General features: G+C 32.8%; 2 protein-coding genes across 2 annotated transcripts; one reads left to right on the top strand and one right to left on the bottom strand.

The window, feature by feature from the left end:
• Nucleotides 1-94: 94 nt before the first annotated feature.
• ftcd (formimidoyltransferase cyclodeaminase) lies at nt 95-8,096 on the bottom strand. Its single transcript, XM_058760945.1, has 14 exons — nt 7,941-8,096; nt 7,076-7,259; nt 6,871-6,999; nt 6,683-6,771; nt 3,980-4,159; nt 3,681-3,818; nt 3,465-3,596; nt 3,314-3,375; nt 3,070-3,199; nt 1,832-1,993; nt 1,692-1,735; nt 1,173-1,311; nt 862-957; nt 95-658 (listed from the first exon to the last, which is right to left on the bottom strand). Exons 1-14 carry the CDS (start codon nt 7,992-7,994, stop codon nt 575-577), a joined length of 1,623 nt encoding a protein of 540 aa, XP_058616928.1. The 5' UTR covers nt 7,995-8,096; the 3' UTR covers nt 95-574.
• A 1,296-nt stretch (nt 8,097-9,392) lies between these two features.
• Nucleotides 9,393-14,299, top strand: cnot9 (CCR4-NOT transcription complex subunit 9). Its single transcript, XM_058760839.1, has 8 exons — nt 9,393-9,579; nt 10,298-10,480; nt 11,651-11,766; nt 11,861-11,970; nt 12,045-12,154; nt 12,255-12,353; nt 13,523-13,614; nt 13,810-14,299. The coding sequence occupies exons 1-8, from the start codon at nt 9,562-9,564 to the stop codon at nt 13,976-13,978; spliced, it is 897 nt and encodes a 298-aa protein (XP_058616822.1). The 5' UTR covers nt 9,393-9,561; the 3' UTR covers nt 13,979-14,299.
• Nucleotides 14,300-16,201: the final 1,902 nt, after the last annotated feature.

Here is a 16,201-nt window from a genome sequence, read left to right as displayed (position 1 = left end):
TGTGTTTACTATCATTACAACTATGAGATCTACATTGCGTTCAGACAATGGGCGAGTCTGCTTATTCAAAATACGAAAGCACAAACAACAACTCTTCTTTTGTTAGTTTTTTTAATTAATGAAAAATGTCAGGCTCTTTTGCATACCTAAAGAGTGTTACATTACAGTTAATTGATTACATTATCAGTTACTTGGAAATGGCAAGAAAGGTATTTCTACACTGTCTGTTGAAATATGAGACATATGAGACAGTGTCTGTGCCATCCTTGTTGCTATTATCCTAAGATATTTTGGATGGTTGCCAATGTGTTGAAAAGTTGTTTCTATGGTCTTCTGGCTGTTTACTTATGTCAAAAAAGCACATCCACACTTCTGGTCCCACCTTTAGTTGTAAGTGTTTTCGCCAAAATCTCTCTCCTGAACAAGCCGCACAATTTTTATTTATCATTCATGTTTGTAAAGTGGTTATAAAGTGCGATTAATGCACTTACGATGGGAGTCTGTGGGTTGTGCACAAGAGGGTTTTAAGTTGCACATCAGTCTTCATTTGATTTGTTGTAAGTTACAGTCTGCATCATTTCCTCTGGTCGGCCGTCTGCAGCGCTATGTTAGCGTTTTCTCTGGCGTTCTTTAACAGCGCAGACACTTTCGTTTCAGTCTAAAAAGCAACAAACCACAAAAACTACCATGATCACCAGGAACAATTCCAATTGGCTCTTTGACATTTATGAGTTCCTCAAAACAAGTTTCGTATCACTTAACGTGGTTCTTAAATGCAGAAAAAAGTGTGGGTTATTAAAATGCACTATGGGAGCCCTGACCTAGATTTACAATAGCAGTTGAATGTTTTCTGATACTCACGGCAGCCCTGAATGAAGCATCCTTGATGTCCTTCAGGTTTATAATAACATTGTAATACGCTCCAAATACTGCTGTTTCCAAAGCTTTCGCTGCTACCTGCACATGACGGTAATCATGCATTTAAATAAATGCTGATATCAGCTTATTTATGACCGTCAAAGTCATGTTATTTTTCATTTTTCCAAATGCAAAATCAGCATTTTACTCTCAGTGGAAAGTGCTTTGCTTGAAAGGATGTTTTTTCGTTTTGTGTGTGTCATCACAACCATAAAAAATTACATGTTTTCATTTTTTTTATAGTCCAGTCTCACCTGAATGTCTGATTTACATGCCACATTTCCGTATTTTACCATCTCTTTGAGAACGGGCCACAGTGTGTTTATTCTCTCAGCCAGAGACAAAGGGACACCCACCGCTGCCTTCAAACCCTCCTGCATGGCTTCCTCCCTCCTGTACAGTCAAAGAACAACATTCAGTTATTCAGTTCCACCTTAAAATAAATAGAAATTTGGAAAGGTTGTCTTAGCTACAGTGCCATGTTTATGTGTGTTTTTGCCAATGCAATTGTAATTTGCATTCTACAACTAAAGAGGAATTTACTTTGGCAGTCAAATGCAAGTTGTGTACCGTGGTAGTTATATCATCAGGCTGTACTCTGCAAATATATGTCTAGTCTTTCCTGTTTCTTTTTGTGAAGCATGAAATGCTTAAACTGGTTTAACATGATACAGAATGTACCTTAGTTTTCGGGTGACATGTATTGTCTCTAGTTTGATGGATTGGAAGGATGTTTTTGTTTGTTTGAACTTCACAGAGGCGATTAACTGTACCTTTTGAGTTCCTCAGGTGCGCCTTTGGGCAATTTCAGAGCAGCCTGTAATGAAAATCACGCAAGAAAATAATTAGCACATTCTTTGTGCATGACAAGGAGAAATCATCTAGACATATTTTACAGCAATTTTATATGTACCATGTAGCTGTTAAAAGCCATTGAATCAGCGTCCACTTTTAATAGTAAGTCGTTCATGGCTTCATGAAATGGAGGAATGAGTTTCCTCATGTCCGCATCCAGAGACTCAAACTGCTTCTTCCCGTATGTCATCTGACCGACCATGCAACCCAGAGCTGCACCCTTACAATGAGACAAATACACATAAAGATAAATAATATATATAATATATAATGCAATTATTATATATTCAGAATATATACGTGTGTGTGTGTATGTGTGTGTGTGTGTGTGTGTGTGTATATATATATATATATATTCTGAAAAATAAACTAAAAAAACGATAAAAAATAGTTTTTATTAATATATATAGTGTACAACATATAGAATATACATAATATAAGAACGCAAAATATACATAATATATTGTATAATGTATTATGTCCTCTCTCTCTATACTGTGTGTGTGTGTGTGTGTGTATATATATATATATATATATATATATATATATATATATATATATATATTCAATTTTAAAATACATATAAAATAAAAGTATTAGGATAATTTATGAATATTATATATGAATATTTATTTAAAGATGGTATGCAATATACTATAAATCCTATATATTTAAAATACATATAAATATTATATATTAAATATATTATAATTATGATAATTCTTTTCTTTTTTAAAATATAGGCCCATATATATGTGTGTGTGTGTGTATATATATATATATATATATATATATATATATATATATATATAATTATATGAATATTCATATATTCGTTTAAAATGTTATAATACTATAAATACCTTAGAAAACACTGCATGTATGTGTGTTTATATATGATGTATAAATGTTATGAATCAAAATTAGTATTTTTCATATTATGTGTGTGTGTGTGTGTGTCTATATATATATATATATATATATAGACACACACACTAACAAATTATTTTAAAAACTTTTAAATATTAATAAAAATATAGTTAAACACTGTATTTTTTAATACAGTGTATATTAAAATACATATTTTATATTATATATTTTAAATATATTAATAAAAATATAATATTTTTATTAATATATTTAAAAATATGTAATATAAATATACAAATATATAATAGAAATTTACAAATAATACAATCAGTATATAAAAATATACAGTCAGTATGAAAATTTAAGGTAATTCTATATATAAATTAATATAAATATAAATAATAAAATCATAATCTTCATGATTACCATAGCAGCGATTGCAGCAGAAACGGACCCTCCACCAGGAGCCGCTGTTCTGGCCCCAACACTGTGGATGAACTTCTGTAGAGACAGAGACACAAGCCGGCCATCGTCCTGATTGTCCCGTACCATATACCTAAACTCAGCATCAACCAATCAGATACAGTGCTCCTGTTAGACATCACTGAGAAGCCAAACAGAAAAAGAATGTCAATTATTTTCACTATAAATAATGCATCTTGGGTCTTACTCTATGATTCTCTCCTTTGGAACAAATGGCCCCAAGGAGTCGAGTCCTAATTTGCTGATAACCTGACAGAATAATGAAAGAGGAATGAAATCAGACCTTTTTTTTTTTTTGCTGCTGTGTTGAATGTTTGACCGTGTTCATTTTAACCCACCAGTCGGATTTTGTGCTCCTCTTCCATAATGAAGAGCTTTTCTTTTTGGATGTAGAAGTCCGCACAGTCCAGCATCGCCTTCAGAGGAATCAGACCGACTATCTGGGACCCCACCACTGGAAGGTTCAAATCCTGGACAGGTAGAACAAACACAAATCCGATTCACTTCTCATTCAATTTCAAATGATTCTGATTCAGGTTTGAAAATGAACTCGCCTTGGCATCTCTACAGATCTCCTCATAGACCATGTGCATGGGCGTCACCTCAAAGTCCAGGATGTTGGTGGACACCTGAGCAAGGTTGGCCTCTTCCAAGTACCATCCCATTCCCTGAACCTTTCTCAGAAGCCCAGGCTGCAGAAGGAACATTCAGTGAATTAACAGGAATAAGAACATAATCAAATCCTCAGGGAAGTGATACGTATAATTAGGTCAGATTGCCTTTATTCTCAAGTTCGAGATTTGACGCACACTGAAAACCTAGACCGACCCAGTGACGTCACACACAGACATACCTGATCTTTTCCACGGCCCTGTTCTCTAATATCCAGTGCGATTCTGTGAGCCTGTTCCTTAGTGCTCAGAAGGTTCACGTTGTAGGCGATGAGAAACTTTCGGGCGCCGGTGACTGTGGCGCCCCAAGAAGGGACGAAGGTGGCAGGGCCGTATTCAGGGGCCCAATCGCTCTTTTTTAACTGGGGAAAGAGGTCCAAAAAATAAAATACATTTCTTGAACTTAAGGTGTTTACACATACATGGCACATAAAGCAGTACTGTTCCTCAGAATTTAGAAAACATGTATGAAGACTAAAAATTTTGATGCAAAAGCTTTGCATATGCATACATCCGAATGAGAAAGTGTGCCCAAACTATACTTCAGTTTTGACGTTACGGTAGAAATTCCCCTACGCACCTGACTCACATTAAACCTGGTGTTTCCCAACACCAAAAATTATCCTTGGGTGACTTCTCTGGCCACAATAGCAATAGCTCTGACTGCACTGGAGAACCAGTTTAACCAATTCAGTAAAAAATTACAGCTACCCAACATCTAAGAGTCTCACTGAGTCAGACGATGTCTTGAATCCTTATGAACCTTATCACTTGGGACTAAGAAATCTAGGTTCCCCCCCCCCCTCCCCGAGTGAAAAGGGTACAACAGTTTATAAAGAATAGGCACATGGCAAAGATAATATGATTACGCAGCATTTTCCTCTAAAATGATTGGTTATTTTTATATGTCAGCTCAGCAACCCCTTCCCCTTCTCTTACTGGCAAAGACAAATTTGGTTTTTGATTACCTCAGCTTGTTACTCAAATCATGAGTTCTTATGCTTATTAATATTTTCAGACAGACCTAGCTGTCTGGTCCATATGCATCCGTTATTATAGTGTTGGAACCATAGACTTTAAAAAATATGGACGACGAGTCTCTACTTTCTTCCACTATAGAAAAGTGAAGCCAAAACATCCCTGTATGATCCCTGTCATCTTGTGAAAATGCCGTTATTTGGAGCCAGAGTCTACGCAGGAGTAATCGTGAGGTGAAGCTACGGTATCAAAGTCCCGCCCAAACTCCCACAGACCCAATCACGAGCTCCCAATCATGACACCACACCCCATTTTTATAGCATCAAATAGGCTAACTAACTAAAAGTAAACCTATTAGAAAACATACATTTGAACATACATTAGCGCAGGGATGGGTAGCTGGTAGCTGGTGGCCCATGGCAATGTATTTAAATAGGCTACGTCCCGCTGGACCATATAATACTCGGACGATCAATTATAAAACATTTGAAAATCACGGAAAGATTGCTTTCAGTTTATGACGTTAATACTAACCCCAACCAGGAGAGGTCGCTAGTTTCTAGCTACTCCCCGTATTAATTACAGCGTAGTAGGATGTGCATGTTAATGTAATCATTCATTAACATTATTAGCAAAAATAAATGAAAAATTGACAATAAAAATCATATTTTTCAGGCAAGATGGTAAACAACAACGCGAACACTTAGCATACAGCCGAATATGAAAACGTGTGCGAAAACAGGCATTCGACATTTGTGCACTAGAAAGTTTCATTCTTGAGCAGTCATGACTTTTTCTGTCCAGAAGTTTTGAGCATTTAAAAATGTCTTCGTAAACATTTAAACTAAAGCTTAAAGTATACTTTAGTTTTGACGTGAATGCTTAGCGTATGCATACTGCCGAACACGTAGCCTTTCAAACTATAACACACTAGTTAAGTTTCAACCCTGTCCAGTTTGAAGCATATACACATCACTAAATGCTAAAGTGTGTACAAAACTCCACGAAAACTATACTCAATTTGATAGCATGCACGAAAACAGGTGCTCGAAACGTGCACTAGAATGCAGTGTTGGGGTTAACGCATTACAAAGTAACACAAGTTACGTAATCAGATAACTTTTTCAAGTAAATAGTAAAGTAATGCATTACTTTTAAATTTACAACAGCACATCTGAGTTACTCTGTTAAAGTTGTAAAGTATCACAACACGAGTTACTTTGTTTTCCCATTTATTCACTGACAGCTCTCCTGTCCCTGTATTGAGAGAAACTGGGCCAAAACAGTTGCCAAAAATATAACTTTTAACAAGTAAGCAAGCCCAGGTGACAAAAAGTAACTGAATTCATTACTTTCTATAAAAAGTAACTAAGTAACTCAATTAGTTACTTTTTCATGCAATAACACAATATTGTAATGCATTACTTTTAAAAAGTAATTTTCTCCAAAACTGCTAGAATGTTTTATCCTTTGCCACTGTTTACACTATTTCTCTCCAGAAGTTATAAGCAATAAAAACAGGCATTATGAACAGAAGTTATAAGCGATAAAATTGCAAACTGGCTGGGCCAGTGTTGCCACCTTGAGGGCAAACCAATTAATTATTGCAAAAAATGACAGAGAAACTAAATTGTTGGAATGACTTTCAGAGCGTTTTTTTTTTTTTCAGATGACGAATGATAAAAACATTGACAGCCGATCAGAATCCATCCTGCTTTGACGAGCTCAAGTATTTGAAGTGACACTGCAGTACGTGCTTATAATAAACAGAAAGTTATTGTACACTAATGTGGACACTAATATAGTTAGCGTACTTGGTGTGAACGGGCCTTAAGAAGATCGTAAAGATCGTGAAGGTCTACGAGGCCTAAGAAGTGAACAGAATTGAGGTCTAGATGAGTTCTTACCTTCTCAGGTAATGCTTCGTATTCCCCTGCACGGACAGAGGGAAGTGACCTTCTGCTCTCTTTTCTAGCCGCCTCTCCGTAGAGATAGACTAAAAGACGAGAAACAAAGGAGCATGGAGGTCAAAACTGAAGCAATTCTCAAATAATTTAGCTAACAAACAGCATGACCTTTGCTTGTACAAACACACCAGGCACATTGAGCATGTCTGATAATCTCTGGCCAAATTCATTGGCACACTGTACACACTCCTCCATGCTGACGTTCTGCACCGGTATAAAGGGACACACGTCCATCGCACCCATCCGAGGGTGTTCGCCTGTTCAAAAACATCATTTTTACAAACCATGTGAAAAATGATATGTCTACATCTGCTAGTATCTCCACAGCTGTACCTGAGTGTTTGGTCATGTCTATGAGTTTAAACGCAACACGGGCGGCATTCAGCGCCCCCTCAATGACAGCCATGGGTGGCCCCACAAAAGTGTACACCGTCCTGTTTGTTGAAGACCCTGGGTCCACGTCCAGCAAACTGCAGCCCTCCGTGGCAGAGATGGCATCGGCTATGGCATCAATGACCTGGATATTACATATTGGTTAAAATATTGCATTGGTCAAAACTTTGTGTAGCTTATTAATGTAAATAAAAAATAATAAATTCTATAATATAAAATAAAGGGACACGCAAAGTTTGCAATACAAAAATGCTAATAGTTTAATGATTTTTTTTTCAGTTTTCTAAAGTGTGCAATTGATTCACTACATTTCAAAACAATTAATGCAAAAGGTACATTAAGGTGAATACACTGACTTTTAATGCACTTTCACAGTCTTTTGGCATTTTTTTGTTTACTTGGCCTTAATTTATAAACAATAGACCTACTAAACAATAATTTATTTCAGAAAATAAGTGTTCGATTCACTAAAAGAACTGCCTTTACAGGAATCGGACTACAGTGGTCATGCTGTGAATTAAGAAGAACCGACTCATTATAGTGATTCGTTTGGGAAACCGATTCACAGCTTGTGTTTGTGTTTGATTCAAATACAGTAAATTTATACGGTTTACTGCACTTTCTTATTTTTCTAGTTATTGACAAACAGCGGAATCAGAAGTCTTGCACATTACTTTTGCATTGAAAAGTAAGTGGTTACATTAGCTGTGTTGCCGCTTGATAAAGTTCAGGCCACATCGACAGAAGAACCGTTAACAGAACCGAATGACTTTTTCAGTGGAACCAGTCTGTGTGTTTACCTTACCTCCTTGTTACGCCCCTCTGAGAAATTGGGTACACATTCCACCAGTTTAGCCATGACTGCAAGAAAACACAAACATTCCTCACACACACTCGTCTACTGACTACCCTGGCTCCCAAACGTGGAACCTATAAAGCATTGGCAAACATATCTTTTGAATAATTAACCTGTCCTCTGGGCTGGATTTAGGTCATTTGGCAATGATTCTCTTGTCTTCATAGATAACTACTTTTGGGGAGGGTTTCTCATCAAACATTGTTCAGACTTTGGGAAACCCTCCCAAAAAAGTCAGAATACATTGGCATTTTTTAAAACGGCTTGGTTAAAAATTGAGGCATGAACATGACATTTGGTCTTTCAGCAGTATGTAGCAACTAATACAAATAAAACTTGATAAGACAGACAGTTTAATAGATGACTCTCAAAACCTCCCAAAGCAGAACATCATGTCCAGAACACGGGCTGTGATGTCTGGTTAATGAACGATCCAGAAAGGGGCCAAAGAGCTGGAAGAGGAGGACAACTTTACCCCTTGCCCATGGTTTTGGATGGGACACAAATACCCTTTTGTCAAAGTAACACTGACATTATGCAAGAATGTGACATTCAGTAACATGAATTTTAAGGATGTTTTTCAATTATTATTATTATTATTAATGATATTAGTATTACAGTTATAGTAATATCAATAATAATTATTATTAAAAATGATATTACATTACATATTTGTTATATAATTATTATCATAATATCAACCTCTATAATAACAACATCTATCTATCTATCTATCTATCTATCTATCTATCTATCTATCTATCTATCTATCTATCTATCTATCTATCTATCTATAATTTTATGTACTAATATTACAGCAATTCTATTTTTAATTTTAATAATAATACTATTATTATTATTATATTAGTATTACAGTTAGTCATATCAATAATAATTATTATTAAATATTATATTATATAATTATATATTAATAATAATAATATCAACAGATATAATAACAATAACCTATCTATCTATCTATCTATCTATCTATCTATCTATCTATCTATCTATCTATCTATCTATCTATCTATCTAATTTTATGTAATAGTATTACAGTAATTCTATTTTTAATTTTAATAATAATAAAATAAAATTATTATTCTTATATTAATAATTATGATATTAGTATTACAGTTATAATAATAATGATTAAATATTATATTATATAATTATATATTAATAATTATAATATTATATCAACATCTATAATAACAACAACTCTATCTATCTATCTATCATTTTATGTAATAATATTACAGCAATTCTATTTTTAATTTTAATAATAATAATATTATTATTATTATATTATAATAATTATTACTGCACATTTTATTAATAAACAGAGTCAGGTTGGGGGCAGCAATGAACACTAGACCCGTTGTTACCAGCCATAAACTTACGCCGAAGAAGAAAAGCCCACCGGAAGAGTACCGAAGAAGAAGCAGCAGCAGCGGAAGGCGGTTGTTTTATCTTAGCTTGTTTGCTTATGTAAACCGATTTATTTCTCTTTGTTTTGACAACTACAGCTCACTTTTACTCTGGAGATCACAATAAAGTGATAGGGAGGATGTTGGCTACAGGAACGGTGAGTTTTTGCGGGGTTTTGGGTGCTTTACGCTTGTTTATGCTGGGGCCTCGTAGAGCTAACGGCTAAAGCTAATGCAGTCAGTTACTATGGTGATATATTAAAACTTATACGCTGCTTTATATTAGGATATGATTATGTATCTTGCGTAGTGTGAGTTTATATATTTATTAGAGTATCTTATGTTTGAAGTAAGAGTCTTAAAAAAATGACTGGTCTACTGAGTTTTCACGTGTAACGTTACTGTTTGTAAACATGTGTTTTCATTAGTTATGAATGTGCGATTAATAATTGTATACTAATTAACTATACAAAAGAAACTATTTATACAGAATATGAGTAGTGTTTTTTCATTTTTCTTTTGCGGTTTCTTGTGGAAAAAGTTGTATTGTCCAGTATTAATTAAAAGTAGTAATAACGATTAATTGCTGTAGTTTATAGAGCATTTTTAGACAGGATTATAAGAAAGTGCATAAATAAACAGATAATAAAACTAAACATTTAAAGAAATCAAATCTTTAAGTTTATGTAAGAATGATTAAATTGAATTATAAAGTATATAATCAAATATAATCAATTAATTATATAAAATAAGCGTTTCAATTAAGGTGCAATTGAAGAGAATGCACATAACACATGCATTTTTAATAATAACAATAAATATTAGCTCTAGTATACATCGGTTGATGAGTTAATCTCTGTAATCTTGGTCGTATAGACTGTAACCACGGCGGGTCTGACACAGGTGGACCGTGAGAAGATCTATCAATGGATCAACGAGCTCTCCAGCCCTGAAACGCGTGAGAATGCCCTGCTGGAGCTCAGCAAGAAGAGGGAGTCTGTGGCGGATCTGGCCCCGATGCTCTGGCACTCCTGCGGTACTATAGCGGCTCTCCTGCAGGTGCCTGCCAATCACTTCAGGCTCAGTTTAACACACAATATTATGGGTGTATATGTTCTATTTTAGTGATGCACCAAAATAAGGACTTAATTTAGATCTATATATTGTCATTTTATTTAAACAATAGCCTAGTTTATAAAATATAGTTTAAATAAAATTACAGCTGTGTAGGCAAAATCTGTAGTGTAAAAATTAAATAAAAAAAATAATTACATTAATAAAGTGTTAATATTTACATTAAATAAAATGTTTTATTTTGCTGAAAAAAAAAAAAATTAAAACTGATGAATTAACAAGTAAGGAAAATACAGTATGTAAAAAAAAAAGTGTAAATTCAAAAATTGGGAATTTTACCGCATTTTTATTGATTTAATGGATTTTTTTCAACTTATACATTCAGCCAAATATTTTTGAATGAAAATGATTGACATTTGGCAGTAAAATAATACTTACTTAAAATGATCAAAATTAATTAATTAATTAATGAAAACAGAGTATAACAGTTTCCACTCAATGATAGAAAATTACAAATATTATTTAAAAATTGCAATTAAAAAAAATAATATATATATATATATATAAGTGATTTGTAACTGCCTTTTTATTGACTGATTTGTTTCAGTTCATAAGTTTGATCTTTTTTTGGAACTCAATGACGTTTGACAGTAAAACAATTCTTAAAATATTCAGATATTATTTTAAATTTTAGAAAGAGTGACAATAATGTGTAAATATGATTATAATTATAATACATCATGTGCACATTTTTTGAATATTATCATTATTTTTTAAATTAAGTATATTTGTAATTACTGAAAATACAATATAAAATTTTGCAATTGATTATACAAAAAAAATTTTTTTTTAAATAAATTGTAATTTTTATTATAGAAAGTAATTTGTAACTTTTTATTGATTTAACTGATTTTTGAATGTAAAAATTGTCAACCTTTTTTATGGGATGAAAATGAATTACATTTGACAGTAAAAGAATCAGTTCAAAATTGTCATTCACATTAACTCAAATATTAGAAAAAGTAAAGGGGGGGGGGATACATACAATAAATAATAATATTATCATTAATAATAATAATAATAACAACAAAACTTTCAAATCCCAGATTTTATAAAAAAAAAAGGTGTCCTTAAATGTTTTTCTTATTTTTACAGGAGATTGTGAACATCTACCCATCCATAAACCCCCCGACACTGACAGCACATCAGTCTAATCGAGTGTGTAACGCTTTAGCACTGCTGCAGTGTGTGGCCTCCCACGTAGAGACACGGTAACTCACTTCCTGTACACACAGGAAATGACACACTATTATTAATCCTGTCCCACACTGACTGTTTTCCCCTTTTTTTGTCTTTCATCCTTAGCTCTGCTTTCCTGGCAGCTCACATCCCTCTGTTTCTGTATCCCTTCCTGCACACGGTCAGTAAAACTCGCCCCTTCGAGTACCTGCGGCTCACAAGTCTGGGTGTTATCGGTAAGAAAAGCAGCTAATACAGAAAAAATACTGAACATTGTGTTAGTGTGTATTATAATGTATTTGTCTGATAGGCGCACTAGTGAAAACAGATGAGCAGGAGGTGATCAACTTCCTGTTGACCACAGAAATCATTCCTCTCTGTCTGCGCATCATGGAGTCAGGCAGCGAGCTCTCCAAAACGGTTCGCTTACAAAAATATCACCTAATAACATATATTATTTATAATTATGAGTATAATTGGACATTCAGAAGGATGGATGTGTATCTTTTTTTCTCCTCAGGTGGCCACATTTATACTGCAGAAGATCCTCTTGGATGACACGGGTCTTGCGTATATCTGCCAGACCTACGAACGCTTCTCACACGTTGCCATGATACTGGTGATTCATTATTATTCATCTTATTCATCATTTTCATTATGCTTAATTGACATTTGTTGACATTGAGAGTTGTTGGACAATTAAACACATAATAAACACGGATATCTTATAATATATTTAATTTTATATTTACATTGTTTAATATATTTATTTATATATAAAACTTTATTTAATAATAAAAATCAAATACTTTTATAAATAAAATTATATATTTATTTCGCTTTAACAATAATATGAATATAATTAAATTAAATGATATATATATTTTTTTCACTTTAACAATAATATGAATACAAATGTTATAAATAAATAATATATTTCTTTTTCACTTTATTTAACAATATTAATACAAATAATGTTGTTAAATGTTAAATAAAAATGCAATATAAACTTGCAACATTTTTAATGAATACATATGTTTATTTACATGTTTATTATGAATACACTATTGTAAATTAATGTAAATAAATTATATATATTTTTGGGTTTTACTTTATTTAATAATTATAAATACAAATAATTATAAATATTAAATACAAATACAATATTAATTTGTAACTGTATTTTTGTTTTTTAATGAAAATGAATACATTTGATGGAAATAATTTGAACATATAATCAAATATATCAGTCTTAAATTTAAATATTACAAAAATTGAGGGCAAGTGTAGTAATAATGGTAATATTCATATGTAATGACTCAGTGTGTCATTTTGGAGAACAAAAACAATTGAAAACTTTTAAAGTAATTAAACTAATGAAAATATGGTATAACATTTTTGCATTTCTTTAAAATGATTTAAGTATAAATTATAATTTTGTAATTGCACTTTTTTTGGATGAAAATGAATGATATTTGAAGGTAAGATGCTTTGAAAATAATTTTTATAATAAGTACTCGGATATTAAATTTAAATAAGATAAGAGAGAGGAAAAGTAATAAAAGTGATGATATTTACATGTAACAATGAAAGTGTCATTTTGCAGAAAAAAACAAAACCTGATGAATTAAGTAATGAAAATAATGTAAAGATTTGCATTTAATTACACACAAATAAACTTAAATATTAATAAAACAATGACATTTGTAATTTATAAAGTGATTTGTAATTGCGTTTATTGGTTTAACATTATTTTTATGTATTTATTTTTTGTGCTTTGCCTTGCAGGGGAAGATGGTTCTTCAGTTGTCAAAGGAGCCCTCGGCTCGCCTGCTGAAGCATGTTGTGCGCTGTTATTTACGACTTTCTGACAACTCCAGGTATTTTTTTTTTTTTCGCCAATATTTTCCCTGCTTTTGGAAAATAGGAGGTGCACAAATGTAGCAGTTTGGCAAAGATTAGAATCCTGTTTGTGTTGCCGAATCATTTCAGTTAAATCAGTGTGATTCATCTTTCAAAATAAGTAAGATCAGAAATCATATTTAAACATATAAATCATATTTTGTGTCTCTCAGGGCGAGAGAAGCTCTGCGTCAGTGCCTGCCCGACCAGCTGAAGGACACCACGTTTGCTCAAGTGCTAAAGGACGACTCCACCACCAAACGCTGGCTCGCTCAGCTAGTCAAAAACCTACAGGAAGGACAGGTCACAGACCCCCGCGGCATCCCCTTACCACCTCAGTAACACACACTCGCACTCATCCTAAACCCTCCAGGACGGCCAGCAACACATCAGACTGTTTCAACATACAAGGGCACTTAATATTTTTTGCCAAGAAGCTCAGAAACGGTGCTCAGCATTCACGGTTTGTTTCGAGATATTAAAAATTGACTTTGGACTCCGCTGGACTGAGGAAGAGTCAGTCTCAACCATTATTAGGGTTTTTTCTTTTTCCTCTACGCCTTTTTGATGGAATCAAGAGGAATTGAAAGACTGTTTTGTTTGTATTTTTCATCACAAAAATGTGTAATTTTGAATGCTGTTAAATAAACAGTGTCATGCCATTGGAAATGTCAAGTGAAATTGCCGTCTGCTGTGCTGCCTTTCTGGTCTTTGGGGGCTCAAGCCCCTGCCCTTTTTATAAAATTATTCAAAAGTGCCCCTCTCAGACAAATAGCAATGATATTGTAGTCAATAAAACAAAATGCATTTGAATTATAATTAACATGACAATGTGTACAAAATGGTAACTAATCGCTCAAAAGTCGGAAAACTCCTGTTTATTCTATCTGTCAGTCTGAGGCGTTGCTTTGGGTTGCGTGACTGATATTCCAGTCTGTTCGGGGAACCGAGACTCTCAAGCCATAATATGGTTCTTTCAGTGAGTGGGTCGATGGAAGGGGAAAAAATATATATATATATATTTTTAAAAAGTTTTTTTTTTTTTCATAAAAGCTAGTGTGTCGCTTTAATTAAAAATCCATATATTATATGTTTTAGAATATTAGATAATTCATCAATGCCCGTTTGTCATGTATAATACACCAACCAATCATTATCTGGCACAAGTTCAAATTTCATTGGACAATAATGTGAAGTGGAGCGGTCATTTTCCGTTCTCATTCATAAATCGGTTGAAAATGACATGGGACAGACGAGCTTATTTGTGGAGCGATCTGGATCCGCGGTTTGTCTGATTTTATAAATCAAATTAAATCGCTGAGAAAATGGATGCTAAATGACTACAAAAGCATGGGGCAAAACCGTGCAGCGCCAAAAGTCGCAATAATGGTAATCAGTATTCAATTCACTTAGCCTATATTTATGTATGATGCACCATTTCCTATTTGATGAAACTATCATAGTTAATGAAGCCCAAGTGCCACCTACAGGCCTATTATGTGAAGTGTAGGCTGGTGAAATGGTGACATGAAAGGACTTTATCATGTTACCATTTTTGATAATTATGCAGCATTATGAAAGTGTCTTATGCTCATCAAGCCTGCATTTATTTGATAAAAAATACAGAAAAACTTTACTATTTTATATTTTTGATATTTCACAATATTAATGTATCCAAACTTTTGACCTTTAATTTTTTTTTTTTTTTTTTTACGTTGCCCCTATTTTACATTCGAGTCCCTGCCCCTGAGGAACTCTCTGCACGTCCCTGTTAGAACTATATCTTTATCATTATCTTTATAGTTATTGTGCTTGGTGTGAACAGGCCTTAACATTTAGTGTAAAAAGTATGCAATTTTATTAAATAATTATTATATTGTATAATGTTGTATAATAATATAATTACACTATATAAAATATTTTAATTTTATTTTAATTAAAATAAAATTGTGTAAAAATGTATGATTTTATAAATATATTATATGTATAAATTATATTTAATTATATTTTGTTTTACACTATAAATATACAATATAAACACACTTATATGTATACACGCATATATGCACACACACACACACACACACACATATATATATATATATATATATGTGTGTGTGTGTGTGTGTCTGTATAGTGTAAAAATATAATTGTATTAATATATATTATGCAATTAACATTAATTATATTATTCCAGATTTTTGGTGTGTGTGTGTATATACATATATATATATATATATATATATATATATATATATTTATTTATTTATTTATTTATTATATATAATCCAATTTAGTGTAAAAAAAAGTATACAAAAATGATTGTTGTTTTTTTAGTATTGTATGTTGTATTAATATATTTGTTTATATAATATAAATTTTTATTTCTGAAACAGCTATGTGGCACTTGCTGAATAATGGGACAACACTGAAGCATACTATAGTTTAGATCTTTAAAACATTGCTTCTTCCATTTTTAGTAAACAAAAGGCATGCAGTAAAGTGTATGCATTACATCTTGATGCTTCCAATTTCATTGGCTGCCACCTGCTGACCCTTAGTAGT

This window comes from Onychostoma macrolepis, chromosome 22 (assembly GCF_012432095.1).
Source record: "Onychostoma macrolepis isolate SWU-2019 chromosome 22, ASM1243209v1, whole genome shotgun sequence".
Taxonomy (NCBI): Eukaryota; Metazoa; Chordata; class Actinopteri; order Cypriniformes; family Cyprinidae; genus Onychostoma; species Onychostoma macrolepis.
The sequence above is the reverse complement of the archived record's forward strand: the minus strand, read 5'-3'. Positions and strand labels throughout refer to the sequence as shown.

Excerpts from the sequence above, each read along its gene's own strand:
- cnot9 (XM_058760839.1), top strand. Across the intron at positions 12,354-13,522 it reads CACACGTTGCCATGATACTG|GGGAAGATGGTTCTTCAGTT; the intron begins GTGATTCATTAT and ends TTTGCCTTGCAG. Across the intron at positions 13,615-13,809 it reads CGACTTTCTGACAACTCCAG|GGCGAGAGAAGCTCTGCGTC; the intron begins GTATTTTTTTTT and ends TGTGTCTCTCAG.
- ftcd (XM_058760945.1), bottom strand. The coding sequence starts at position 7,994 with ATGGCTAAACTGGTGGAATGTGTACCCAATTTCTCAGAGGGGCGTAAC. Across the intron at positions 6,772-6,870 it reads AGACATGCTCAATGTGCCTG|TCTATCTCTACGGAGAGGCG; the intron begins GTGTGTTTGTAC and ends CTCGTCTTTTAG. Across the intron at positions 3,819-3,979 it reads AGGGCCGTGGAAAAGATCAG|CCTGGGCTTCTGAGAAAGGT; the intron begins GTATGTCTGTGT and ends TTCCTTCTGCAG.